General features: G+C 42.2%; 2 protein-coding genes and 1 long non-coding RNA gene across 10 annotated transcripts in view; 2 read left to right on the top strand and 1 right to left on the bottom strand.

Moving 5' to 3' along the window:
* Positions 1-150: 150 nt before the first annotated feature.
* On the bottom strand, positions 151-26,227 carry fastkd3 (FAST kinase domains 3). Of its 6 annotated transcripts, none has more exons than XM_052015424.1 (8): positions 25,956-26,222; positions 13,182-13,260; positions 10,970-12,442; positions 8,228-8,313; positions 7,268-7,442; positions 3,202-3,271; positions 385-499; positions 151-287 (listed from the first exon to the last, which is right to left on the bottom strand). In XM_052015424.1, exons 3-8 carry the CDS (start codon positions 12,411-12,413, stop codon positions 189-191), a joined length of 1,989 nt encoding a protein of 662 aa, XP_051871384.1. In that variant the 5' UTR covers positions 12,414-12,442; positions 13,182-13,260; positions 25,956-26,222; the 3' UTR covers positions 151-188. The 6 variants fall into 6 exon arrangements, with proteins under 6 accessions (XP_051871384.1, XP_051871385.1, XP_051871380.1 ...); XM_052015425.1 differs by having other exon boundaries at positions 26,054-26,222; XM_052015420.1 differs by lacking the exon at positions 25,956-26,222 and adding an exon at positions 16,398-17,078.
* On the top strand, positions 15,672-24,231 carry LOC127570171 (uncharacterized). Its single transcript, XR_007956310.1, has 3 exons — positions 15,672-16,101; positions 18,678-18,865; positions 23,153-24,231. It is a non-coding gene; the product is annotated as an uncharacterized LOC127570171 (long non-coding RNA).
* Positions 26,228-26,321: 94 nt separating the features above from the next.
* Positions 26,322-27,154, top strand: part of mtrr (5-methyltetrahydrofolate-homocysteine methyltransferase reductase) — a 69,471-nt gene continuing 68,638 nt past the window's right edge. For all 3 annotated transcript variants that reach the window (XM_052015415.1, XM_052015417.1, XM_052015418.1), the window contains exon 1: positions 26,322-26,559. In XM_052015415.1, the coding sequence (XP_051871375.1) occupies positions 26,345-26,559 (215 nt within the window). In that variant the 5' untranslated portion in view covers positions 26,322-26,344. The remainder of the gene's footprint in view (positions 26,560-27,154) is intronic.

Genomic DNA, 27,154 nt, shown 5'->3' with positions numbered 1-27,154 from the left:
TTCTATACATTTGTTATGTAGTTCATTGATTTTAAAAAAGGTATTGTAAATAACTGAAAATATTATTATAGAGATATCTGAAGCATGGTGTTAAGCCCAAGTGCACATTCATCCTATAAAGCATTAGATCATAAGTCTGCTACCGTTGTGGTTTTAGACATGGTGATTGGCTCTTCATTTTATTTTCTTCACCAAGCAAGTCTGTAGCTGTGTGGAAAGATCTTCTTGTGAAGATATTCTACCATCTCCTCTCGGGTCTGCAGCTTGTCAAGTTCGTAGAATGGAATCTGGATCAAACAAATTACAACTTTTCATATTATGCTTAAGGGTGTTTAATAGTTTAATAAGTTTTTCCAAGATGAGGTATCTAACCAGTGTGCACACCTGTACAACATCATAGCCCAGCAGCTGCAGTTGCCTTTGCTTGATAGCTTCTTTTCCAAGGAGATTTTGACTATTTATGGCGAATCTTCTCTGGTCATCAATGCACAGTGCTATTCTGAAAAAGAACCAATACCCACAATCAAGGCTTCAACAAGAAATTCATAGTTACTTTACTTTTTCCAAAACTAGCTTATTGATTTTGTTAAAATGAAGCCAGGTGTTCCATGGTACGAGGGTTGTGGTAGTTGAAGTTGTTGCAATGTGGTGCAACATAGGATGACAACACTAGAGTCAGGCCTGAGACACGTGGAAAGGAGTATAAGGCTGGAGGATGTAGCATGGATCATAACTGATAGAGTGTGTAATAAATAAAATCTATTAAATTCAAGAATTCAGTATACAGTTAAAACCTGCTAGAGGATAGTGCCTTGATCATTTGGGGATAAACTATACATTGTAGGCAAACCTTGCAAATTTTATGTTCTTAATAAATAAACCAATATTTGTAATTTTATACTTTTAAAAATAACCAGTATTTTAGGAAAACAAATATTAAAATAGAAGAACATGCAAAATACTCAAACGAAATAAAACTTACCGATATTGAATTCAACAATTTCAAGTAACCAGCCCTTTTTGTCAGAACTAGACTGTTCTGCTGCAAGACTATCCATTTCAAATGATAGCTCAGTTTCCCTCTCTCCACAGCTACTACCTGATCTGGTGGATATTTTCAGTATTTTGTTTCTAATTTCCAATCTGGTTTTTTTCCTCTCTCTTTTCTAACTGCTGGCACCAGAAATTATGTTGCCAAGACAACCTTGATCTATACCCTATCCCAGATATTCCCTCTCCACAAGTTAAACACACTTGTTTTCTGACTGTTTCAGTCCTAAGAATCACTGACCTGAAACAAATGGTTTCTCTCCAGAAATGTTGATTGACCTGCTGAGTGTTTCTGACATTTGTTTTTGTTGCTGTTAGTGTTTATAAATATTGAAACAGTAAAGTTAAGGAAACAGAGTGGTTCATTAAGCTCCTCCATTTACTAATAATATACCTGACCTTAAAGGCAATCAATGCAGCAAAACTCCAATAATCCAGCATCTGATTGTTTGGAAATTAGATGATTTTGGCATCTGGTACACATCAATCCAGGGGGCAAGCAAGGCATGCAGCCAGAGCCGGTGCTGGGATCCAGAGGGCTTGTATATTTCCTGCTCCTCTAAATGCATCAGGTTTCACCGGAAAATTTACAATACTACTGTGTGACTTGTAAAAATAATGAAGTAAAAGTGTGTTTATGTATTTATTGCAGTAGCAGTTCAAGAGTCTGTAAAATCTATTAGTCTGGCATCAAAGTTCCAAGGGTGACAGATTATCAGAATTTAACTGCAATGTGTAAATGCAGGGAAACATCACACTTGTACTAGCGGTTGTTAGTGATTTTCAAGATATTTCATAAATCCCATAAGTGCCATCTAGTGCTATAACTTGGTTTTACATTGAAGGACTGAAGGTTATTTACATTTAGATCATTCAAGTGGCACATCAAACCTAACTTCTGTTTGTATTCATTCATGATTAGATGCAAAGTCTGCAAACAACACCTTGAAGTTGTAAAACTAGATTAATGTTATTTTGGGCTCTAAATCGCTACAAGAGAGAACAGCAGTTACAGTTAGATTTGCCCTTATGCATTTGTGTACATAACAAAAACTGCTGGAAACAGTAGGTCAGGACAGCATTTACGGAGAGAGAAAATTAGTTGATGTTTCTGGTCAACGATCCTTCATAAGAACCGCAGTAGCGACAAAACAACTTTTAGAGAGGCAGACAAATGAAAAAAACAAAGGGGATGTTGTTGGAATGTGATGAATGTGGAAAGGAAATATGGTAGAAACAAAGGTTCCCCAGGTGACAATGCTTTTAGTGCAGTTTAGTTAATGGAAAGGTCACTGTTAGCTTAGTGACCATAACAGTGATCCAAGGTCATGCAAACAAGTAAAACCATTGCCTTGGAAAGCTGGTAAAGTGAGGCCAATCTGGGAATAGGCTTTCAAGTTAAAATCAATAAGCTGCTACAGTGCTGATAAACAGAAAAGCCATCTTTTGAATACTGGCATAACATTACATTACAAAATCAGTGCAATCCAAAAATCTGAGCATTGCCTATACAGACACCTGGATTATCAGTGGTTACAAACACATGATATAATGAATCCTTCAGCGAACACTCTAGGAATGCAGAGCTACTTAGTTACATCTCAACACTATGGGATAGAATTTCTTTGGTGATACACCAAACAAAAGTGTAATGACAACTTCATAATGCTTCTAGCAGTCTTCCAGATGGACAAATGGGACAATGTCCATGAAAATTCCAGAACGTCTATGTCACTTCTTGTCTGTCACTATCACAGCTGGCATTTCAGTAATGGAAACCCAAACTAAATAAGACTAAACTCAAAAGATCATAGCAGAGTAAAGCAACATGGGTTCAGGTCTCTCCTGGCTGTATTAACCCTGCAGAGTGCGAGACCTGTTGGAACATTGTTTTATATTTCATTTTCTGCACACAAGGAGCAAAGTACTGGACAACAGATTAGGCTAAAGTATTTGATTTATAGCAGTATAATTTACAGCGTATCAACTATAATAACTTCATAAAAAGGCCCTGTGTCACAGTTTTCCTCCATCTGCACTATTTTTAATGCCACCTTCTTCACTCCTTTACCATGTTGCATTCTGATGTTAAAATAAACAAAAATCTGATGGCCAACAGCTTCCTAAATTCAAAGAAATTAAGATTCTCACCTTCTGAATACCTCATCATGCCAGGAGGCAGGAAGTACATATCCTTCTTCATCCAGTTTAATCTCAGCATCTTAAAAGAAACAATTGATTAGATTTCTTTTCTCTGAAAAAGTAGACCTAAAATCAAGCTGTTAGCTTCTTGTGTATAGCTGGTCAAAGCCCAATTAAAGGCATTGATGCAATACATCAAGGCTGTGTGTGGGCACATGTTGCTGAACTCCTACATTTAGTTAGTAAAAGAACAGCTGTAGAGCAGAGGTTAAACACTTTCCAAAGCAAGGAAAGGATGGGAGGGAAGCGTGGTATTTGCTTTTACAAAACCTTTTTCTAAATGGTTATACAGCAGCTTTGGCAGAGGCCTGGGTTGAAATACCTGCCCACTATCTTAACCCTCTATCCAAATGCAGCATAAACTGAAAGATTGGAGAGGGGAAAGGAGCCTTTTTACTTACAATAAATTTTTGAATAATTCACTGCTGTTCCAAGGCAGAGTTATTAATGAAAGCTACACCTTAAGAGTGAAGTAAGAGTTCATCACAAAACGAAAACAAACAAAATGGGAAAACTGACATACGGATTCATATTAATCTTTTTTTTGTAGTACTTACATAAAATAGGACAGCACTGGACAGGGTATTCACCCCATGATGTTGTGCCAATCTTGATGTCAATTTATACTAAATATCCTCTTCCTCTGTATCATCCATATTCCTCCATTGCCTTCATATTCATGTGTATCTGAAAGTCTCTTAAACTCAACCAAACTGCCTGCTTCCACTACTATCCACGGTAACTCATTCCAGGCAACTACCACACAGTGTAAAACAAGAACTTGCCTCTCACCTTGCCTTTAAACTTCTCCCTTCTAACCTTAAAAGCACGTCCTCTGATGTTTAGCACTTCTACCCGAGGGAAAAGATTTTGACCCTATCTATGCCGCTCATAATTTTAAAAACCTCTATCAGGTCTCCCCTCAGTCTCCATTGCTCTAGGGAGAACACCACCAGTTTGTCCAACCTTTCCTTATAGCTCATCCCCTAAAATCCAGGCAGCATCCTGGTAAATGTCTTCTGCACCCTTTCCACAGTCTCCACATCCTTCCTAATAATGGAATGACCAGAACTGCACACAAGACTCCAAGTGTGGTCTGACTAAAGTTTTATACAGTTGCAACACGACTTCCTTATTCTTATACTCAACACCCCTACCAATGAAGTCAAGCATGGCGTACGCCTTCTTTTCTATCTTATTCACTTGCGTAGCCACTTCTAATGAACTATGGACTTCGACCCCAAGATCCCTCTGTACTTCAATGCTATTAAGGGGCCTACCATTAACTGTATACTTCTCCTTTCATTTGACCTCCAAAAGTGCAACACCTCACAGTTGCTCAGATTAAACTTCATCTGCCACTTCTCTGCCCATATCTATAACTGATCTATATCCCACTGTATTCTTTGATATGCCTTAACACCGTCCACAGCTCTACCAATCTTGGTGTCATCTGCAAACTTGCTAATCTACCCATTGACAATTTCCACTGACAAATCATTGATATATATCACAAACAACAGAGATCCCAGCACCGATCTTTGCGAAACACCGCTGGTCACGGCCCTCCAGCCAGAATAACAGCCTTCCACCCCTACTCTGTCTTTTGTGGGCAAGCCAGTTCCAAATCCAAACTTGCAATTCACCTTGGATCCCATGCATCTCTATCTTCTGAATCAACCTACCATGAGAGACCTTATCAAATAGCCGACTAAATTCAATGTAGATTGAATGGTGGATAGGTTGAGCAAGCTAAGGCGTTTCCCTTTGGAGAGAAGAAGGATGAGAGGTGACTTGATAGAGGTTTACAAGATGATAAGAGGCATAGATTGAGTGGACAGTCAGAGACTTTTTCCCAGGGCGACAATGGCTAACACGAGGGGACATAATTTTAAGGTGATTGGAGGAAGGTATAAGGGGGATGTCAGGGGTAAGTTTTTTTTAAAACACAGAGAGTGGTGGGTGCGTGGAACGCACTGCCTGCAGAGGTTGTGGAGGCAGATACATTAGGGACATTTAAGAAACTCTTAGATAGACACATGAATGATAGAGAAATGGGGAGCTATGTGGGAGGGAAAGGTTAGATAGATCTTAGAGCAGGATAAAATGTCAGCACAACATTGTTGGCAGAAGGGCCTGCACTGTGCTGTAATGTTCTATGTTCTATGTGGATAATGTCCACTGCCTTAACCTCATCAAGTTCCTATGTCACCATCACAAAAAAACTCAATCAAGTTGGTAAGTCATGACCTTCGGCTGCACAAAGCCATGTTGACTGTCTCTAAGCAGGCCACGTTTTCCAAATGCACAGAAATCCCATCCCTCAGTATCCTCTCCAATAGCTTCCCTATCACTGATGTGAGGCTCACTAGCCTATAATTACCTGGATTATCCCCATTTCCTTTCTTGAACAAAGGCACAACATTTGCTATTCTCCAGTCCCCTGGGACCTTGCCTGTTGCCAGTGAGGACACAAAGATTTTTGTCAAAGCCCCAGCAATCTCCTCACTTGTTTCTTTCAATATTCTGGGATGTATGCCATCAGGCTCTGGGGACTTATGAACCATTATGCTTTTCAAATGACCCTGCACTACCTCCTCCTTATTCTCAAAATGTCCCAGCACATTAGCATGCCTCACTCTGCTTTCACTATCCTCCAAATCCTTCTCCTTGGTAAGTACTGACACAAGGTACTCATTTAGTACCTCAGCCACTTGCTCTGACTCCAAGCACAAATTCCCTCCTTCATCCTTGAGTGGACCTACCCTCTCCTTAGTGATCCTCTTTTTCTCAATGCAAGTACAAAAGTATAAATTCTCCTTGATCCTGCTCCCCATGACATTTCATGGCCCCTTTTGTCCTTCCTAATCACCTGCATGAGCACTTTCCTACTATCTTCACATTCCACAAGGGCCAAGTCTGATTTTAGCTTCCTAAACCTTATGCATGCTTCCTTTTTCTTCCTAACTAAGTTTAGGACCTCTTGGGTCATCCAAGGTTCCCTTATCTTACCATCCTTGTCCTTGCTCCTTATTGGAGCATGCTGATCCTAAACTCTGATGAGTGCGTGTTTAAACAACTCCCACATGTCAAGCGTGGACTTGTCCAACAGCAGCTGCTCCCAATCAATGCCCCTTAGCTCCTGTCTTATCCTGTTGTAATTTGCCCTCCACCAACTTAGTACCTTCCCGCAAGGTCCAATTTTATCCTTACCCATAACTATCTTAAAACATGAGTTGTGGTCACTATTCCCAAAATGTTCACCCACTATCAGGTCTGTCACCTGGCCAGGCTCATTTCCCAAAAGCAGGTCCAGTATGTTCTCTCCTCCAGTTGGACTCTCCACATTCTGTTTCAAAAATCCCTCTTGAATGCACTGAAGAAATCCTGCCCCATCTAAGCTTCTTGTATTAAGTTCCAATCAATAACGGGGGAAATTGAAGTCCCCCACTATGACAACCCTGTTTTTCTGTCTACATAGCTGTTCTTCCACCTCTCGGTGGCTACTGGGGGGCCTACAGTATAATCCCTTGAGTGTAATTGTACCTTTCTTATTTTTGAGCTCCACCCAAATTGCCTCTGTGGATGAGCCCTCCAGTTTGTCCTCTCCAAGTTCTGCTGTGACATTCTCCCTTATCAGTAATGCAACCCCCCCCCCCACCTCTTTTACCCCCCTCTCTATCACGTCTAAAATAAGAAAACCCAGGAACCATTGAGCTGCCAGTCCTGTCCCTCACACAACCAGGTCTCTGTAATGGCAACAACATCATAATGCTACAGATCCAGGGTCTAAGTTCATCCTCCTTAGTACTTGCTCATGAGAAATATTCAACATTTTTTAAAAAAGTATCTAATGCACCATTCAGATTTATAGGAAAGGCATCTTTCCCCCAGGTTTGTGCAGCCATATGGGTTACATGTGCTGGAGGCACCAAAGCAGAATCCTACAGAGATCCCATGTCTTCTAGCCATGCATGTATGTAACTTCCAAAAATCTTGACAACACTTACAGTACCTAATGTATAGCCATATGGTGTCAGCACCCGAGAGGCAAAGTAATTCCTTGCTCCTAGAAGTTCAGTCAGAGCATTCTTAACTTTGCCATAGAGATGTTCATCCACCAAACTTTCTAGCGAATGTCCTGCTGTGAAAAATGATTTTACCCGATACTTGGGAGGAAGACTGGGACCCTGTTGAGAAACAGAAATAGTTTATTTGTATATTCAATGTGCCATTACACGAAACGTTAGGTCATTGCAGTAAAGAACAATCCTATTACTACTAGCCAAAAATGTTTAGACCACAATTTTATTATCACACACAATTATTACTTTAAGATTTGTAGTGACAGCACATAAAATTACAAAGTAACACATTGTGACTGAGACCACAGAACGTTACAGTGGAATATATACATATATAAACTTCCAATATCTTAAAGGACAGCATTGAAAACTGCCACTCTGCAACTGTTCTGGGCTGCATTCTTTGATCTTGGTGGTGGAGCAGGGAGGGAGGGAGAGCAAAAACCCTTAAAATTTTAAACAATCAGGCTGGGATTTTCATCTTCCATGCTTACCGCCAAGGATTTTCCACTCCTAGTTTTCATCATCCCTTCTGATCCTTAATGAATCTTCATGAATTCTGAGACAGACATGACCCTGAACAATTTCTTGGTCCAGGAGTTTCAGGCCGACTCTCCCAACTCTTTTTCCAGTACAGGTTTGACTGCATGTGTGCTGCTTTATAAACTCATGTGCAGAACTCTTCACTTTTGCTGTTTCTACCTCGTTCTCACCTTCACATGGTCCATCTCTGACTATCCCCTTCCCTTTCTTGATCTTTCCCTCGCTACCTCAGGTGAGGGGTTAGTCCACAGACTCCCACAGATTATACTTCCTCCACTCTGCCATCTGGAGTCTTAACTTTACATGTGCAATGTACAAGAAAAATGACAGACATTTAACAAAAATACCTCATAAATTCGGCACTCTAATTTCATCGTCATGAACAGCTGGGTTAGCTGGGCAAGAACAAACTTGTCTAGTCCATTTCCTTGGGCTATTAAAAAAATAGAAAGTACTAAAATTAAAATCACCAAGCCAACTGAAAAAGCACCAACAACAGTACTGTTTTTATCAACTCAAACTGTCCTAAAGTCGAGTATCAATGACCATCAAGAGAGGTTCATCAGGATGTTGTCTGGATTATAGCTAGGAGGAGAGGTTGGACAAACTCATTTTCTTTGGAGCATCGGAGGATGAAGGGCAACCTGATAGCAGTATGTAAAATTATGAGAGGCATAGATAAGGTGGAAAGTCAGTCTTTTTCCCAGGGTGGAAATGTCAAATACTAGAGAGCAGGTGAGAGGGCGCAAGTTTAAAAGAGGTTTTTCACACTTCTGTAGGATTCTACTTTGGTGCCTCCAGCACACGTAACCCATATGCCTGTATAAACTTGGGGAAAGTTGCCTTTCCTAAAACCCTAAGTGATACATTAGATAATTATTTAAAATGTTGAATATTTCTCATGAACAAGTACTAAGAAGGATGAATTTAGAGCCTGGATCTAAGTTCATCTCACACTCGTCTGGATTAAATTCCATCTGCTATTTCTCTGCCCAAGTTTCCAACTGAACTATATCCTGCTGTATCCTTTGACAACCTTCCTCACAATCTGCAATTCTACCAACTTTTACTAATCAGATCACTCATATTTTGGTCCACATCACTTATATGGACGTCCAGCACCGATTCTTGTGGAACACCACTGGTCACAGGACCTCAAGACAGAAACAACAGCCCTCCACCACTCCCATCTGTCTTCTATAACCAAGCCAATTTTGAATCCAATCTACCAAGTCACTGTGCATCCCATGTGACTTAATCTTCTGGATCAGCCTACCATGAGGGACCTTGTCAAATGCTTTAATGAAGTCCACATAAACAACATCCAATGCCCTACTCTCAACAATCGTCTTTATTATCTCCTCAAAAAACTTAATCAAGTTTGAGAGACAGGACCTCTCTTGCACAGAGCCATACTGACTACAAGTGCATGCTTTTCCAAATGCAAGTAAATCCTGTCCCAAAGAGTCTTCTCCAATAATTTTTCTGCAACTGATGCAAGGCTCACTGGCCTATAATTTCCTGGTTTGTCCCTGTTGCTCTTCTTAAACAGGAACAACATTGGCTATTCTCCAATCTGCCGGGACTTGGCCTGTGGCTGAAACGAATACAAAGATCTTAGTCAAGCTCCCAGCAATCTCCTTCCTTAATATGCTGGGATAGATCCATCAAGCCCTGGGGGACATCCACCTTAATGTTCTTTAAGAGACTCATCACCTCCTCCTTCTGAATATCAACATGCCCTTCCCCGATTTCATTATCATCCATATCCTTCGCCTTGGTGAATACGATGCAAAAATGCTCATTTAGTACCTCACCCACTTTCACTGGCTCCAGGCATAAATTCCATCCTTTATCCTTGAGTGGACCTACCCTTTTTCTCTGGCTATCCTCTTGTTTTTAATACATCTATAAAATGCCTTGGAATTTTCCTTAATCCTACTTGCCAGGGATATTTCATGGTCCATTTTAGCCCTCCTGATCCTTTGCTTAAGTTCTTTCCTGCTTCCTTTATATTCCTCAAGGGCCTTATCTGATTTCAGCTTCCTGAAACTTAGATATGCTTCCTTTTTTCTTCTTGACTAAACTTACAGCATCTCATCATCCAAGGTTACAAACCTTGCCATCCTTATCTTTCATCTTCAGAGGAACATGCTGCTCCTGAATTCTAACCAGCTGGTGTTTAAAAGCCTCTCATACGTCAGATAACAAGTGTTCCCAATCCACCCTTCCCAGTTCCCGATGAATACTGTTGTAATTAGCTCTCCCTCAATTTAGCACCTCCCTCCCCCTGCTCCCTGTCCCCTACCACGATCCAATCTTATTCTTATCCATAACCATCTTAAATCAGATAATCACTGTTCCCAAAATGCTCTCCCACTGAAATTACAAACACCTGGCCGGGCTCATTTCCCAATACAAAGTCTAGTATGGTCTCTTCCCTGGTTGATACTCATTTTCTATCCCTATGCCCTCCCAATACCCTTCTCCCCTCCCCAACCACTTCTGCAAAAGCACTTACTACCTGCTGGGATATTGTTTCAAAATGTGCCTCTTGCTGAAATGCCCAGTAATTAAATATATTCCTGAAGAATGAAATAAAGCTGTATTACACCAAAACATTTTCTTCAATTTTCCCAGCTTACCACAGTTTTCAAAATTGCTCTCTCTTCCAAATTAAGCAGAAAATACATTTTAGTAAGATATTGGGGAACTGATTTTGTCACAGCAGGATCACCGAATCCTTTAGACAGGGTGAGGAAAGTGGAATCAATAGCAGGGGAAAGAGTTATAAAATCCACTAGAATGCAAACAAAAACACACACTATCAGCTGTAGCATCCCAAATACTTTATCACTGGTCGTTCTAACTACAAAGTTCAACTGTGTATCTGAATCAATTGAATAAAACCTCAGAACTGGGACGAATTTTCAAGTCTTCCAAAAAACTCCAATAATTTAATGATAAAAATGTTACTTTACATTTTATAATCTGAAATAGTTAATATTTTACAATGACACAAATGAGTAAAAGATTACTTTGGTTCCAGAAGTAGTAGAAAAAGTTTGTAATTAAACAAATAGGCTCACCTTCTAGCAGCTGCAGAAAGTAGGGACTAAAGATTTTGGATACAAAGTTGACAGGAAATCGTCCTATTAATATACAGGAATGAAGCAGATTCAGCAGAGTTTGAGGCTGAAATTGTGAAAATCGGCCCCTTAATAGGCTTTCAATCTTTCGAAACAACTGACCTGCATTTGGAGGTAAATAATTTAACCTACCAAATGGCATAATTTGTAAGGCAATTTCTTTAGTTGTAAAGTTGTCTGAATTGTAAACAAAGCTCTCAGCAACTGCATCAAATATGGGTGGTGAAAGGATCCGCTGCTGGTTGCAATATTGCATCACCTTACTGATCGCCTCGGGCTGCATGACAAAGGCTTTTTTGGGGATATTTCGTTCCAGGGCATCAATAAAAAACCTGTCGCTGATTCCAAAGCACATTAGAGCATTCAGTACCGGTATGAGCTCCTGGTCTGAGAAGTGAGGAATGTGTCGCACTGAATGTTTACAGAGATTAATTACCAAAGGAATTGCTTGGGTTTGCTTGAGAACAACCATTGCATTGAGTATATCACTTTTGGCTTTATGGCTCAGCCTGGAAGCTAAATGAAGGGAACAGGAATTCATTTTGTTTAGCAGCTCCTGGTAATTTCCTCCTTCTCCCACACCGGCCCCCAGCAGGTTATAAACCATTGTTAATTCTTCAGATGTCCAGATGTCCATTTCCTGTCCCTGAATTTGCTCCATTATTTGCTTAAGTATTCCACAGCTTGGGCCCTCCAAGTCCAGAAAGGCATTGCCCAGCAAACACAAGTCTTTAATAAGCATCTGACCTTTGCCAAACCTCTCCTGACTTTCAGACAACAGTCTCATCATGAGGGTGCTCTGTGGGTCCACGTACAATTGGACACAAGCGTACAGTGCAGTCACCAGCGCTCTAGTACTCAGCCTCTCCGACTCTTGCTCAAACTGGAAGCACAATGCCTTGACTGTTTCATTTTCCAGCAGTACTGCAGGGTTTCTCAGGCCATTGCCATCTTTTTCAACCTGTGATATTTTAAGCAAGGCTGAAGCAGCCATTATGTCTGTAATGGACTTTGAAGATTTCAGCAGTTTAAAGATCTGTTTGGCAGTTTTACTATTGTTCAAATATTTTAAAAACTCCTCTTCAGAAGAGGACTGCTCCTGTTTGCTGTCCATCTCAAAGCTGTCGCCAGCATCTCCATGAAGGCACACTGTCCCCGAAGTGGAACCAGGCTGATCCCTGGCCACACAGTGGTATCCTTTATGAGGGACCCATTGATGGCATACCTTTAGACATGTAGTTAATAAAATCTGGCTGCATTGTGGGTACAATATTTTGTTGAAGTTTTTGCAAGGGTACAATTTCCACCTCACAATTTGCAAGATGTTGCAAGTTTGAAATTTAGATGAAATGAAATTAAAGAGTCTTAATAAATTCAAAGCCATAGCAGCTTCAGGAATTTTATTTCAGTCTCCTGTAACAAAAAGAAAGCAAAAAAGAAGTGGTTTAGGAACAGCCAAAGGTCCCTGTGCTCTTGTACTGCAGTAACAATTTTCAGCTATTTTTTAAGAAAGTCAAAAACATTAGTATAAAAAATTACATATTCAGAATATTCCATAAAATCTCTCTCTAAACCCAAGATTTAGTAAAGTAGTAATGACCGAAACTAAATAATATTCCCACATAACCTTTCTCACAAAAAATTACAATCTCACTTGTACCATCATTGATGATGAATAGAGAATCAATAAACTGGCCAACCATTGTTTTCACATAGCAACAAACAATGCGCTTGAGGAACTTAGTGGGTCATGCAGCATCTGTGGGAGGAAAGAAATTGTCGACATTTCGGGTCAAAACCCTGCCTCAGGACTGGGTGGAGAGATGAGATGGCCAGCATAAAAAGAAGGGGAGCGGCAAGAAAGGAGTCCAAGGTGACTGGTGGACTGAGGAGGGGTGTAAGATGACAGGCAGGTGGTGCCAGGTAGGGGAGGTGAGCAGGGGTGGAGTTGGAAGACTGTGGCAGGTGAATGATGGATGGAGGCAGAGAGGAAAAAGAAAAATGACAGATGAAGGTGTGGGGAGGTTTTTTTGCACATAATTGCGTGTGACTTCATGCTAGTGTTTGGGGTGTTGCACCATTCCCTCCCCTGCAGCTTGGTGCCACATTTGGTGTGAAGTTCCTGCAAGTTGCAGGCACCAAGGATACATACATTCTTGGTGTTGTTTTCACCGGTCTTCAGTAGCAAAAGAAATGTCCCCAAGAATCCAAAAGCTGCAGATGCTGAAAATCTGTAACAAAAATCAGTAAAGACTGGAAACACTTAACAGGTCAGACAACATCTATGGAAAGAGAAATGTAGTTAATGTTTCATCAGAGGCAAGAACAACCCCAGATTCTCCAGTCTTTCCACATAACTAAAAACTTGGTACTACAGGAGGTCCCCGGATTACGAACGAGTTCCGATTTTGAGTCTGTTCGTAAGTTGAATTTGTATGTAAGTCAGAACAGTTACGTACAGTTCACATCTAGCGTCAATTAGTCAAATGTTTGTCTTGGTATATAGTATATATTTCACCTAAAACATCATAAATATAATAATGCAGTAATAATAATTCTTTTTTTATTCCGTGCGGGATGCAGCGAGTTAAGGTTCAGTGGGTCGCGGGTGATATTAACTAAACGCGGAGCAGTTATTAGCATTCCTCAATGTGCGAATAACTCTCAACCCAGAGTTACACTCACTGCCAAAGCTTTTAAGCACATTATCCGATGGCATTTTGAAGATAATCTAATTGTCAAGCGGGCTCATTAAACCTCCTGCACTACATTTACATTTGCAGGGTGCGCAGTGTCTAATGGAATTTTAAAAAAATGCTGATTCCAGCTCCATTCACAGTATAGACTGCATGGGTTTTCACTTCAGATGACATTGAGCGTTTTTTGCTCCTTCCACCGCATCCTCTGCACTTGAAGGTGCTCTGGCGAACAAAAATAAAATGAAGACCCCATGCCAAAAATAAAATGCAATTATACACAAAGGCTGTGGCCGGCTGAAGCCTGCGCCACCTCTCCTCACCGCCCAGCCCAGTGCTTCCTTCTGTACTTGGGCAGAAATCTTTCGTTCGGTGAGTCCAATACCGACAAAATATCAGATAGTACGCCAGTGGTTTGACAACATTCCTCAAAAATAAAACGAATACATAATGTCTGCAACAGAAATTTGCTGCTTTGCAGCGGATCGGGGTCTGGTGTACATCCCACTGTCTCTCTCTGTCTCCATGACCACCCTTCCCACCCACTCCCACATTTATCCATGTCTTTACTTTCTTCCCAATTTTGTTAGATTTCCCTAATGCCGGGCGATGCGTGAATCTGTAAACATTTATGTGCAGGATGATTTTTTTTTAGATAAAGTCTCTTCAAAGAAATTATCAGCTTTATAAATGAGCTGGATCCAGTGTTCACCGCCTTTGCCCTAAGACACGCTCGGACGTTCAGAAAGCATCTAACTCAAATCATTGTGCAAGCGAATCGATTCTTCTACAGTGTTTTACGAATGAACATTGAAATTCTTCACAAATCAGATGCGAATATGGACAACCATTGCATTAAACCATACATGTAAATATTTACAGTTTGTCCCGTACTAATGAACGGGCAGTTTGTTACTATGAACCATTGTGTGTAACTCGATTTTTTAAAATAATAGGCTTTACGGAGATCGGTTCGTAAGTACGGGCGTTCGTAACCTGGGGACTTCCTGTATTCTGCACCTTAAAAGGCCTAGTCATCCTTTCTGTGGTCTGGTACTCAAAACTGAACACAACATTCCAGCCAACGTCTAATTTCATCTGCCTGATGAAGGGTCTCCAATCTGAGAACAGCGAGGTGGTGTATTTATTCAAGAAGGCAGCATGGATAAATAAGCCCGGTTATTACAGGTTGGTGTGTTGTAAATCAGTGGTAGGGAAATTATTGGAAAAAATTCTAATGGACAGGAATAATCTGTATTTGGAAAGCCAGGGATTAATCAAGGATAGTATAGCTTTGTTCAGGGGAAATCCTGTCTGATTGAACTTTTCAAAGAGATGAGGATGGATGTCGATGAGAGTAGTACAGTTGATGTAACTGACATGGACTTCATTAAGGCCTTTGACAAGGTCAGCCTTGAGACACTGATCCAACAGGCAAGAAAGAGCCCAAGGGATCTAGGGCAAGTTGGCAAATTGGATCAAAAATTGGCTTAGTAATAAGAGGCAAAGCACAATGGTCAAGAGTTGATTTTTGCAATTGGAAGTCTGTGATCAGTGGTGTACCACAGGGATCAGTGGTGGGACCCTCGTTTGGTATATACATTAATGAATTGGATGTCAATGTCGGAAGTATAATTAGTAAGCTTATGGATGACGTGAAAATTGGTGGTGCTGTTGATAACTGGAGAGTCATCTTCAGCTCCACATCAATACTGATGAGTTGGTAAAACAGACAGAGCAATAGCAGATGGAATTTAAATCCTGAGAAAGGTTATCTTACATTTCGATAAGACTAACAAGCCTAGGATATACCCAATGAATGGTAGGACCCTAGGAAGTTCTGAGGAACTGAAAAACTGGAATACACGCCCAACAATCCTTGAGCACAGGCAGATAAGGTGATTACGAAAGCATACAAAGATACTTGCTTTCATTAACCAGGGAATAGAACAAGAAGGTTATGTACAACCTTATAAAACTTTGGTTAGGCCACAGCTGGAGCACTGTGTGCAATTTGGGTCACCATACTATAGGAAGGGCATGACTGCACTGGAAAGGGTGCAGAGATTCACCAGGATGTTACCTGGGATGGAATGTTTTTGTTATGAGGAGACACAAGATGGGCTGGGTTTCTTTTCCTTGGAGCAGAGAAGGCAGACGGGGCCCAGAGATAAGGTAGACAGTAACAATCTTCCACCACCCACCTTCCTGGCATAGATGTCTATGAACAGAGGACATAGCATTGTGAAGAGTGAGGTTTAGAAAGGACGCGAGGAAGGTGGTTTTGCACTGCCCAAGGGGTTGGTAGAGGCAGAGACTCTCACAATATGACGAACACTTATGGCCACGACATCGAAGGCTATGGGCCAACTGCAGGTAAAAGGTAGTAGTATGGACGGGTGCTTGATGGTTGGCATGGACAGAGTGGGCCGAAGGGCCTGTTTGTGTGCTGTGCGACTCCATGTTAACCCCGATTCTCTCCCCCCACAGACCCTGCCTGAACCGCTGAATGTTTCCAACATCTGTACTGATGGGGAAAGTGTCGAGAAGCCTGCAGACCCGCTGTCCCGCCCAGCCCGGACCGGACCGCTCACCTAGCCCCGGACTCTGCTTCCCCGCTACCACCCCCCAGACTCCGCTCCCCCTGCACCCCCCCTCGCCCAGCGTCTCACCGCCTCCTTTTGCGCGGAGCCCGCATCAGCCGCTTCCACTGCGTCGACGGCCAACTGCGCGCTTTCCCCGAGTTTCTCAGCTTCTCCAATCGAGGTTTAGAGAACTGCATTGCTCAGTTTCCCAGTGTGATGTTGAGGGGCCAGAGTCCGCAAAGCTGCCAGGATTTATCTCCATAACTGTCAGGAGGGACGGTTATGGAGGCAACTGTCCCATAAGGAAGCCCCACACATTCTGACAGCTGTTTGCCACCAATGTCGTTCCAGTTTGTTACTGCTCCTATTGCAGGCTGTTGACCTGAAATGTCAACAGTTCCCTTCCCCAACAGAGGTTGCGGAACCTGCTGAATTCCTCCAGCAACACACACAAAAAGAGGAACTCAGCAGGTCAGGCAGCATCTATGGAGAGAAATGAACGGTCAACGTTTCGGGTCAAGACCCTTCATCGGGACTGGAAAGGAAGAGGGCAGAAGCCAGAATGAGAAGGTCGGGGGAGCACACGCAGGCAGGTGATAGGCGAGGCCTCAACATCGATTTCTCTTAATTCCGGTAACCCCCTCCCCTCTTCTCCCCCTTCGTCATCCCTCATTCCTGTGGCCCATCCCGTCCTCATGACCTGCCCATCTCCTTCCCTTTATTCCATGGTCCACTGCCCTCTCCTACCAGATTCCTTCTTCAGCCCTTTGCCTCTTCTACCCATCACCTCTCAGCTTCTTACATCTCCCCCCTTCCCCACCCACCAACCTACCTACCTTCCTTCCATCTCACACCTAAGACTCACCTATCATCTACCAGCCTGTGCTCCTCCCCCGACCTTCTTATTTCTGGATTCTGTCCTCTTCTTTTCCAGTCCTGCTGAAGGGTCTCGACCTGAAGCATCAACTGTTTATTTCCCTCCATAGATGCTGCCTGGCCTGCTGAGTTCCTCCAGTACTTTTTCTGTGTGTTGCTCCTGATTCCAGCATCTGAGAATCTCTTGTGTCTCCGAGTTCTTCCAGCAGTGTTTTTTGCCAGTAATTTCCCGATTTATGCTGGAAAACCTACTTTAGATTAAACCTGCACAGGTTCAGTGACTCCATTAATTTCAATAGAGGGGCACAACTGTGAAGGAGAAAGCCAAGTTTCAAGTAATTTACGATTTTGAATACATTTAGTTTACTTCAATGTATTTGATTGACTTTTCTAGTGATCAAACACATTCTAGACTGAGATTGCTTTTAGGACACAAATGAATCAAGAGCTAATGTGGACTGGACTGGACACGTTCACTATCAGCAATGATTATATTGAATGTAACAGCAGTATCAATGGTCTACTCCTACTCTTACGGTCCAACGATCTATGTTCACATACAAGTAATGCACATTCGGATGAAATGGCTCTGTGAAGAGCCATTTTATCCCAGTATCTTAAGTTATAAGGAAAGGAAATAAAGAGCAGACTGTTCCTACAAGGACAAAATAATCAACTCCTGCAGTTTAAGATAACAAAACTGCGTCACCAAATTGGTTCACAGCAATTTCAAAAGGGAGGAGTTTTTTAAAAAAGAAAATTCATATCTAGAATTCCTGCTTCTCTGGTTTGCTATGATAATTAAAACCAAATCACACATTCACATCTGTTAATAATATATCTGAAAACAAGCATTTTAAAAGGACATAGTGACCAGACTGTAGTTTACCGTTTACTGGATATGATTTTAATGACACTATAGTAAGTGCAATATATTAAAAAATCAACAGCTGTTGAAAATGAAGCAATTCTTTGTATTTTGTGAATCACCATCTAGTATGCTGAAGATAGAATGTAACATATATTCCAGTCCTCAGTTCTTGCACACTCAAATGAGAATTTATTTATTCATTTGGAGGTTTTAATTTAAAATGATTTACATAAAAGCATTAATGAAGATATCAAACACCAAGTAACTCTGATTTTCAATATAACAAATCAAATAATTACAGGAAATAGATCATACAATAGAATCATACAATTGTCTGGATTAAGACCATTCACCCATCACACCCAAACTGGCTCTCTGCAAGAGCAGTCAGCTCCACTCCACCCAGTAGTCCTGCAATAGCTTTCCTCCTCAATTATATAGATAATTTTCTTTTGAAAGCAGGGATTGAATCTGCTCTGGCCTTTCTTTTGAGTTGTGAGTTCCAGACCTCTGGCTACATGAAAAAGTTTTCCTCATGTCCTACCTGATTAATTAACCTTAAGTCTATATCATCTGTTTTCAACAATTCCACTGATGTAAACAATTTTCTTTTTACTCAGGTTGTCTAGACCATGGATGGCCATAGTTATCAAATTGCCTCTCAGCACACCAACTTCTCCAGTCCACCCTTACTAAAACTCTCTCAGGGTTAAGGAATGATTTGCTTCCACTAAGGTTCTGAGGTGACCTGAGAGTTCCACGCGAGATTCACGGACTGTAACGAGTGCAGCATCTGGTGCTTGACAGGGTGGGTGGTTGGTTGCTGTATGCTCTTTCTGCTGTTTGTACTTAGCCTCCAATGTGCTCCCATTGGAGAGACTTAAAGCACTCAGTGCCTTCTTGGAGGCTCCTCTATTAGTTTGAACAATCTTCAGCCAGTGTTTTGAGGTGCCTTCTGCAAGTCTATCCACATTACTGAAATCTTTCATAACTGGAGCCATTCTGGTAAATCTTTATTCTGCACTGTCTCTGGGGTCTTCACATCCTTCATACAGTCTGCTGATCAGAATTAGAACCAAACTCTAATTTTGGCCCACCCAGCCAGTTTATAAGAGGTTCAACAAAACCTCCTTGCTATTGTACTTGCGTCTCTATTTATCAAGTCAAGGATTCTGTACTTCTTTTAAAATCACTTTCTCAGTGACACCACTCTCAAAAACTGTCTATATACACATACTCAAATCTCTCTGTTTCTACACTTCACTTAGAATTAGAGTCATAGAGTCATACAGCATGGACACAGGCCCTTTGGCCCAAGCCTACCATGGTGCTCCATCCAAGCTAGTTCCACTTGCCAGTGTTTGGCCATAACCTTCAAAATCTTTCTAAGTATTTATACGTATATTTTTCTTGTTGTTCTTGCCAAAATATACTGCCAATAATCAGCACATGGAATTATGTTGTTACCATTACAGAGACCTGGTTATGTGAGAGACAGGACTGACAGCTCAATGTTCCTGGCTTTCGTATTTCTAGACGTGATGGGGGGGGGGGGTGGGGTGAAAGAGATGGAGGGGTTGCACTACTGATAAGGGAGAACGTCACAGCAGTACTCAGAGAGGACATACTGGAGGGCTCATCCACAGAGGCAATTTGGGTGGACCTCAGAAATAAGAAAGGTGCGATTACACTGATGGGATTATACTATAGGCCTTCCAATAGCCACCAAGAGGTGGAGGAACAGACAGAGGTGGAGTACTAGACAGATTATGGAAAGGTGCAGAAACAACAGGGTTGTCATAGTGGGGGACTTTAACTTCCCTGATATTGATTGGAACTTCCTTAATATGAGAAGCTTAGATGGGATGAGATTTCTTCAGTGCATTCAAGAGGGGTTCTTGAAACCATATGTGGAGAGTCCAACCAGAGGAGAGAACGTACTGGACCTGCTTTTGGGAAATGAGCCTAGCTGGGGTACAGACCTTATAATGGGTGAACATTTTGGGAATAGTGATCACAACTCATTATGTTTTAAGATAGTTATGGGAAGGTACTAAATTGGGGGAGGGCAAATTATGACAGGATAAGACAGGAGCTAAGGGGCATTGATTGGGAGCAGCTGCTGTCAGACAAGTCCACGTCTGACATGTGGGAGTTGTTTAAAGACCAGCTGATCAGAGTTCCAGTAAAGAGTAAGGACAAGGATGGTAAAGTAAGGGAACCTTGGATAACCTGAGAGGTCTGAAATTTATTCAGGAAGAAAAAGGAAGCATACGTAAGGTTTAGGAAGCTAAAAATCAGACTATAAAGATAGCAGGAAAGTAATCAAGCAGGTGATTAGGAAGGCTAAAAGGGGCCATGGAATGTCCTTGGTGAGCAGGATCAAGGAGAATCCCAAGGCATTTTATACTTACATTAAAAGAGGATAACTAAGGAGAGGGTAGGTCCACTCAAGGATAAAGGAGGGAATTTGTGCTTGGTGTCAGAGTAAGTGGCTGAGGTACTAAATGAGTAATTTGTGTCGGTATTTACCAAGGAAGTAGTGCAGGGTGTTCTGAAAAGCATTAAGGTGGATAAGTCCCCAGAGCCTGATGGTATATATCCAAGAATATTGAAAGAAGCAAGTGAGGAGATTGCTGGAGCTTTGACAAAGATCTTTGTGTCCTCACTAGCAACAGGCAAGGTCCCAGAGGACTGGAGAGTAGCAAATGTTGTGCCTTTATTCAAGAAAGGAAATAGGGATAATCCATACAATTATAGACCAGTGAGCCTCACGTCAGTGGTAGGGAAGCTACTGGAGAGGATAATTCGCATTTGGAAAGGCATGGCCTGCTTATGGACAGTCAGCATGGCTTTGTGTGGGGCAGGTCATGTCTTAGAAACTTGACTGAGCTTTTCTGAGATGGTGACAGAGGAAACTTGATGAGGCTAAGGCAGCATATATTATCCACATAGAATTTAGTAAACTATTTGATAAGGTCCCTCATGGTGATTGATTCAGAAGATAAAAGGTACGTGGGATCCAGGGTGAATTGCAAGTTTGGATTCAGAACTGGCTTGCTCATAGAAGACAGAGAGTAGGGGTGGAAAGATGTTATTCCAGCTGAAGGACAATGACCAGTGGTGCTGGGACCTCTGTTGTTTGTGATATATATGAATGAATTGGATGAAAATGTCAATGGGTGGATTAGCAAGTTTGTGGATAACACCAAGATTGGTGGAATTGTAGACAGTGTAAAGGACGATCAAAGAATACAGCGGGATATCGATCAGTTACAAATATGGGCAGAGAAATGGCAGATGGAGTTTAATCCAGGGAACTATGAGGTGTTGCACTTTTGGAATTTAATTGAAAGTATTCAATTAATGGTAGACCCCTTAACAGCATCGAGGTACAGAAGGATCTTGGGGTTCAGATCCACAGTTCACTGAAAGTGGCTACATAAGTGGATAAGGTGGTGAAGAAGGCATATAGCATGCTTGCCTTCATTGGTAGGGGTGTTGAGTATAAGAGTGAGGAAGTCAGGCTACAGCTATATAAAACTTTAGTCAGACCACTGAGTATTGTTTGCAGTTCTGGTCACCCCATTACAGGAAGGATATGGAGATTGTGGAGATGGTGCAGAAGAGGTTTACCAGGATGCTGCCTGGATTAGAAGGTATGAGCTGTAAGGAAAGGTTGGACAAACTTGGGTTGTTCTCTCTAGAGCGTCAGAGGCTGAGGGGAGACATGACAGAGGTTTTTAAAATTATGAGAGGCATAAATAGGGTGGACAGTCAGAATCTTTTCCCCAGGGTAGAAATGTCAAACACCAGAGGACATGCTTTTAAGGTTTGGGGGGGGGGGGGGGCAGGGGGTGGTGGAGTTTAAAGGTGATGTAAGGGGCAAGTTTTATTTATGCAGAGAGTGGTAGGTGCCTGGAATAGGTTACCAGGGGTAGTAGTGGAAGCAGGCAGTTTGGTGGCATTTAAGAGGCTTTTAGATAGACACATGAATACGAAGGGAATAGATGATATACAGGAGGAGGACATTCAGTATAAATTGGCATCAAGATCAGCACAACATCATGAGCCAAATGGCCTGCCTGAACTGTTCTATGTTCTATGTATTACAATGCACTTCTCAACTTTAAATTTATTGAGCTTTGCATCTGTCCATTCCACTCAACTGTCTATATCTTCTTGAAGCCTGCTATCTTTATCACTGTTCAGCACATATTCTAATTTTGTGTCATCTGCAAATTTTTAAGTGGTATTCTCTGCACTATACTTTATAAGCATGGAATATTTCTGCCAATTGTATTAATTAAACACCATAGCAAGTCATGGTCTGAGCACAGCACAATCTAGTTTGTGCACAATCTAGTTTGTCTAATCTCACCTCGTGACAATTGTCATATACTCCCCATAGTTTAGAAGAATGAGAGGTGATCTTACTGAAACATACAAAATTCTTAAAGTCTTCACATGATAGATACAGAATTGATGTTATCCCTGGCAACGGTGTCCATAACCAACAGTGGCTTATTCAGGACAGAAAGGAAGAGAAACTTCTTCACCAAGAGGGTTGTAAATCTTTGGATTTTTTTTAAACCAAGAGGCAGTGGAAGCTCAGACATTGAGTATATTCAAGACAGAGATCAATAGGTTTTCAGATATTATGGGAATTAAGGGATATGGGTTTGGATGAAAGCAATAGTCTTTCAGGTGGCATAGTAGCAGGTGCTGCCCTACAGCCCCAGGATCTCGAGTCCAATCTTGACTTCGGGTATTGTCTGTATGAAACTTGCAATATTTTCTCCGTGGCAATGGGGGTTTGCTCCGGGTGCTCTGTTCCCACCCCTCCCTCCTCCGTCTCCCACATGCCAAAGACACACTGGTAGGTTAATTTCTGACTGTAAATCACCCCTTAGCATAGATTAATGACAAAAAGAATTAAAAGGGAATCAGCAGGTATGTGCAAGAGAGAACAAGCTGTAGGGGTACATGGAAAGAAGGAAAGGGTGCATGGAATTTATGGGACTGCTTCCCTGTGAGCCTGCACGGCTCAGATGGGCTGAATGGCAGGAAAGTGACTTCTTCTGCCTGCATACAGACAGAGACTGAAGAGCGCAGCACTGGTAATGAGGACTATGAAGAGCTGGACTGCAGAGGCAGAAGAGCGAATTTGGGATTGCTTCGAGTCGGTGGACTGGACCACGTTCAAGGATTAGTTAGCGGACCTAAATGAATGTGCCAGAGTCATCACCGACTTCATAAGGACATGCGTGGATGAGTGTGTACCCACAAAAACATTCCAAGTCTTCCCCAACCAGAAGCCCTGGATGAACCAAGAGATTCGTAATCTGCTGAGGGCTACATCTGTGGCGTTTAGGGTTGGCGACACAGAATCATATAAGAAGTCCAGGTATGACCTCTGGAATGCCATTGCGAGTGCAAATAGGCAATTTCGGACTGAACTGGTGGACGCTTGACAGCTGTGGCAGGACTTGCACAATACAACTTCCTACAAGGTGAGATCAGGTAACATAAGTGGCAACGATCCGTCACTCCCGGATGAGCTCATTGCCTTTTATGCACACTTTGATAGGGAGAACTATGACACACCCACATAAGCCCCCACATCTCTGGATGACCCTGTAATTTTAGTCTCTGAGTCCAACGCTCGAGCATGCTTCAAGAGGGTGAATCCACGAAAGGCATCTGGGTCCAGACAGCGTACCTGGCAGAGTACTAGAGATCTGTGCTGACCAACTGGCTGGAGTATTTATGGACATATTCAACCTCTTGCTTCTGCAGTCTGAGATCCCACCTGCCTCAAAGAGGCATCTATTGTATCGGTGCCCAATAAGGGGGAGGTGACCTGCCTCAATGATTACCATCCGGTAGCGCTTACATCTGTAATGAAGTGCTTCGAAAGTTCGATTTTGGCGCGAATCAACTCTTGCTTCAGGGATGACCTGGATCCACTCCAATTTGCTTACCACCACAGCAGGTCAACAGCAGATGCAACTTCTCTGGTGCTTCACTCTGCTCTAGACCATCTGGACAATAGGAACTCATACGTCAGGCTGCTGTTCAACAGCTCGACATTCAACACAATCATCCCATCGAAACTCATCATCAAGCTTCAAGACCTGGGCCTCTGTACCTCCCTCTGCAACTGGATACTCAGCTTCCTCATCAGCAGACCTCAACCAGTGACGATTGGGAACAACATCTCGTCCTCGCTGATCATCAACACAGGTGCACCTCAAGGCTGTCTGCTTAACCCCTTGCTCTACTCTCTGTACACACATGACTGTGTGGTTAAGCACAACTCCAATGCCACCTTCAAATTCGTAGACAGCACTACTGTTGTTGGACGAATCACAGGTGGCGATGAGTCAGGTTACTGGAACGAGATCAGACACCTGGTTGAGTGGTGCCACAACAACAACCTCTTGCTCAACGTCAGCAAAACTAAAGAGCCGATTGTTGACTTCGGGAAGGGGAAGGAGGGCGAACATGCACCAGTCTACATTGGGGGATTGGCATTGGAGAGAGTCAGCAGCTTTAAATTCCTGGGGGTTAAAATAATCGTATGACCTGTCCTGGGCCCAGAACATTGATGCAATCATAAGAAAAGAGCACCAGCGTCTTGACTTTCTCAGGAGGTTAAGGAGGTTCGGCTTGTCAACGAGCACTCTAACAAACTTCTACAGATGTACGGTGAAAGTATCCTGACTGATTGCATCATGGTCTGGTATGGCAATTCGAATGCGCAGGAACACAAGAAGCTGCAGAGAGTAGTGGATTCTGCCCAATACATCATGAGCACATCCCTCCCCACCACTGGTAGTATCTACAGGAGGTGTCATGGCCATGTCATGTTTTCACAGCTACCATCAGACAGGAGGTACAGAAGCCTGAAGTCCCACACCACCAGGTTCAAGAACAGCCACTTCCCTTCACCATTCAGTTCTTGAACCAACCACCGAAACCCTAATCACTACAGTTTAGAAACACTATAACCACTTTGATTATTTAGCACTAAAATGGACTGTTTTACTTTGTTCTAATTGTTTTCTTTCTCGTAAAAATTGTGTATAATTTATGTTTTTCTTGTGAATGCTGCTTATATAATGCTATGTACCTGTGATGCTGCTGCAAGTAAGTTTTTCATTGTACCTGTGCATACACTTACTTGTGCATGTGACATTAAACTCGACTTTGAAATAAAAGGTCACCATAATCTTACCGAATGGCAGAGCTGGCATGAGGGGTCGAATGGCCTACTCCTGCTTCTTCTTACCACCATACTTCCTCTAACTCACAATCTATTGTCCTAGCTATGTAGTTCAACTTTCTGTACGTTGACTGCTGCTTTACATTGGATGGACATTAACATAATGTCCATTTAGATTTTTACAAGATATTTTTTCAACTACAGCCACTCATGGAATATGTGTGTCGCTTGTTTAACTCCACGTCTTCACTTTATCCATATAAAATATTATTTGACGTGGTAAACCAATCTTATGATTATTGAACTGGCCCCTCTAATTCCAATGCCTGATCCTGTCTGATGTCATCTGAAAATATAATAAATTGAGTTTGAGTTAGTGAATCCGACTCACTGATGTCAACTTGAATCCCAAGAGTGCTCTCCGGGCACCCCTCTGATGAAAATTTACTGCCCTGAACCATAACTCAGTCTCAGTCTTCACACAGGTTACCTGACCTGCTGAGCACTACCAGTATTTTCCGCTGTTATTTCACATATCCTAACATATGCAGTATTTGGTTTACTTTTGTAAACCAACCCTTTCTTTTAAGCACGTGGAAACTTATTTATTCTGTCAGTCACATATGTTAAAATCGATGTCAACAGCAAAATATGTGTATTTATACTGCACCTTTCGTAAGAGTTTCACTTGTACATCATGTCGACACGAACAACGTTCCGCCAATCAGATAAAACTCCAGCTGCCGAAGTAATCGGGGAATGCCTTACCCTGTTCTGTTTCCCTGCATCATCTGGCATATCTTCAAAGAAAGTTTGCAGCAAGGCTCCAGATATCAGACCCCACCGAGCGGCTTGGCCTGCGATAGCCCCAGGATTACGTCAATCCTCCTTACCGGGAACTCGAGGCCTCAGCACATGTGCCTGACGCATCAACGCCGAGCCTCTTCACCCGGCTTCCTTCATTCATTGGCTCACTATTGCAGCCTTCGAGTCAGGATTGGGTAGCTGTGCTGCCATTCAAGAGATGGGCGGGGCGTCCTGCACTTCCGCCGTGTGCCGATGTTGAGAGTGAGTGGAGCGTTTAAAGTATCGGACGGGGTTTGCCGTCGGCTTTCGCTGTTCTTCCACCGGTCGTCGATACATTGGGACCGCGCTCTCCACCGCCGTGCCTCTCAGCAGAAGGGCTTTTATGATCGAATACCATCTCTCACCCCGAGAGCGGTTCTCACTGCAGCTGTCACAAAAAGGGCATTTGTTGCAATCAGTCCATCAACGTAAGTAGCAGTCGATGCCTTTTGGCTTTAACCGAGGGCTGTGGTTTACGTTGTGTTAAGATTTTTGGGATTGTCGATGGTTTGCCAGGATTCACTTGCAATAAATAATTTACTCTTTGAAACCAGATACTCCATCCCTTCCGTTTCAATCATATTGTAATTTAAGAAATTGCATAAAAGATCTAACGCAGGGTTCTGTGCTCCTTAAATTACTGGATAATTTTAAATAAGCGGAGCATTTAATTTAATAAAAGTGATTTTTTTTTGGGTTGGGGCGGGGAAGATTATATGTTCTACATCGTCGTAGTACCCTTGTACAAATGTCCGTAGGTTTATTTGTCATTGTATACTAGGTATAAGTTCCTTAACCTGTGCCAGGTGTACTTACTGATATTGCCAACTGTACTACTATAGTCAACCAACGTGTATGATGTTTAATGAAGATTTTCATAATCAACTACAAATTAATTGACAAACTGCAATGTTATGTCACGTCAATTCATCAGTACGAATGCCTTTATGCATCGTGAGGAGACTGGAGGATTGGGTTATGGAGGGGACACTGAATGAAAGGCGATTCAGGGATTGGGGGGTA

The sequence above is a fragment of the Pristis pectinata genome, chromosome 5 (genome assembly GCF_009764475.1).
Source record: "Pristis pectinata isolate sPriPec2 chromosome 5, sPriPec2.1.pri, whole genome shotgun sequence".
Classification (NCBI taxonomy): domain Eukaryota; kingdom Metazoa; phylum Chordata; class Chondrichthyes; order Rhinopristiformes; family Pristidae; genus Pristis; species Pristis pectinata.
This window is presented reverse-complemented; position numbering and strand designations above follow the sequence as displayed.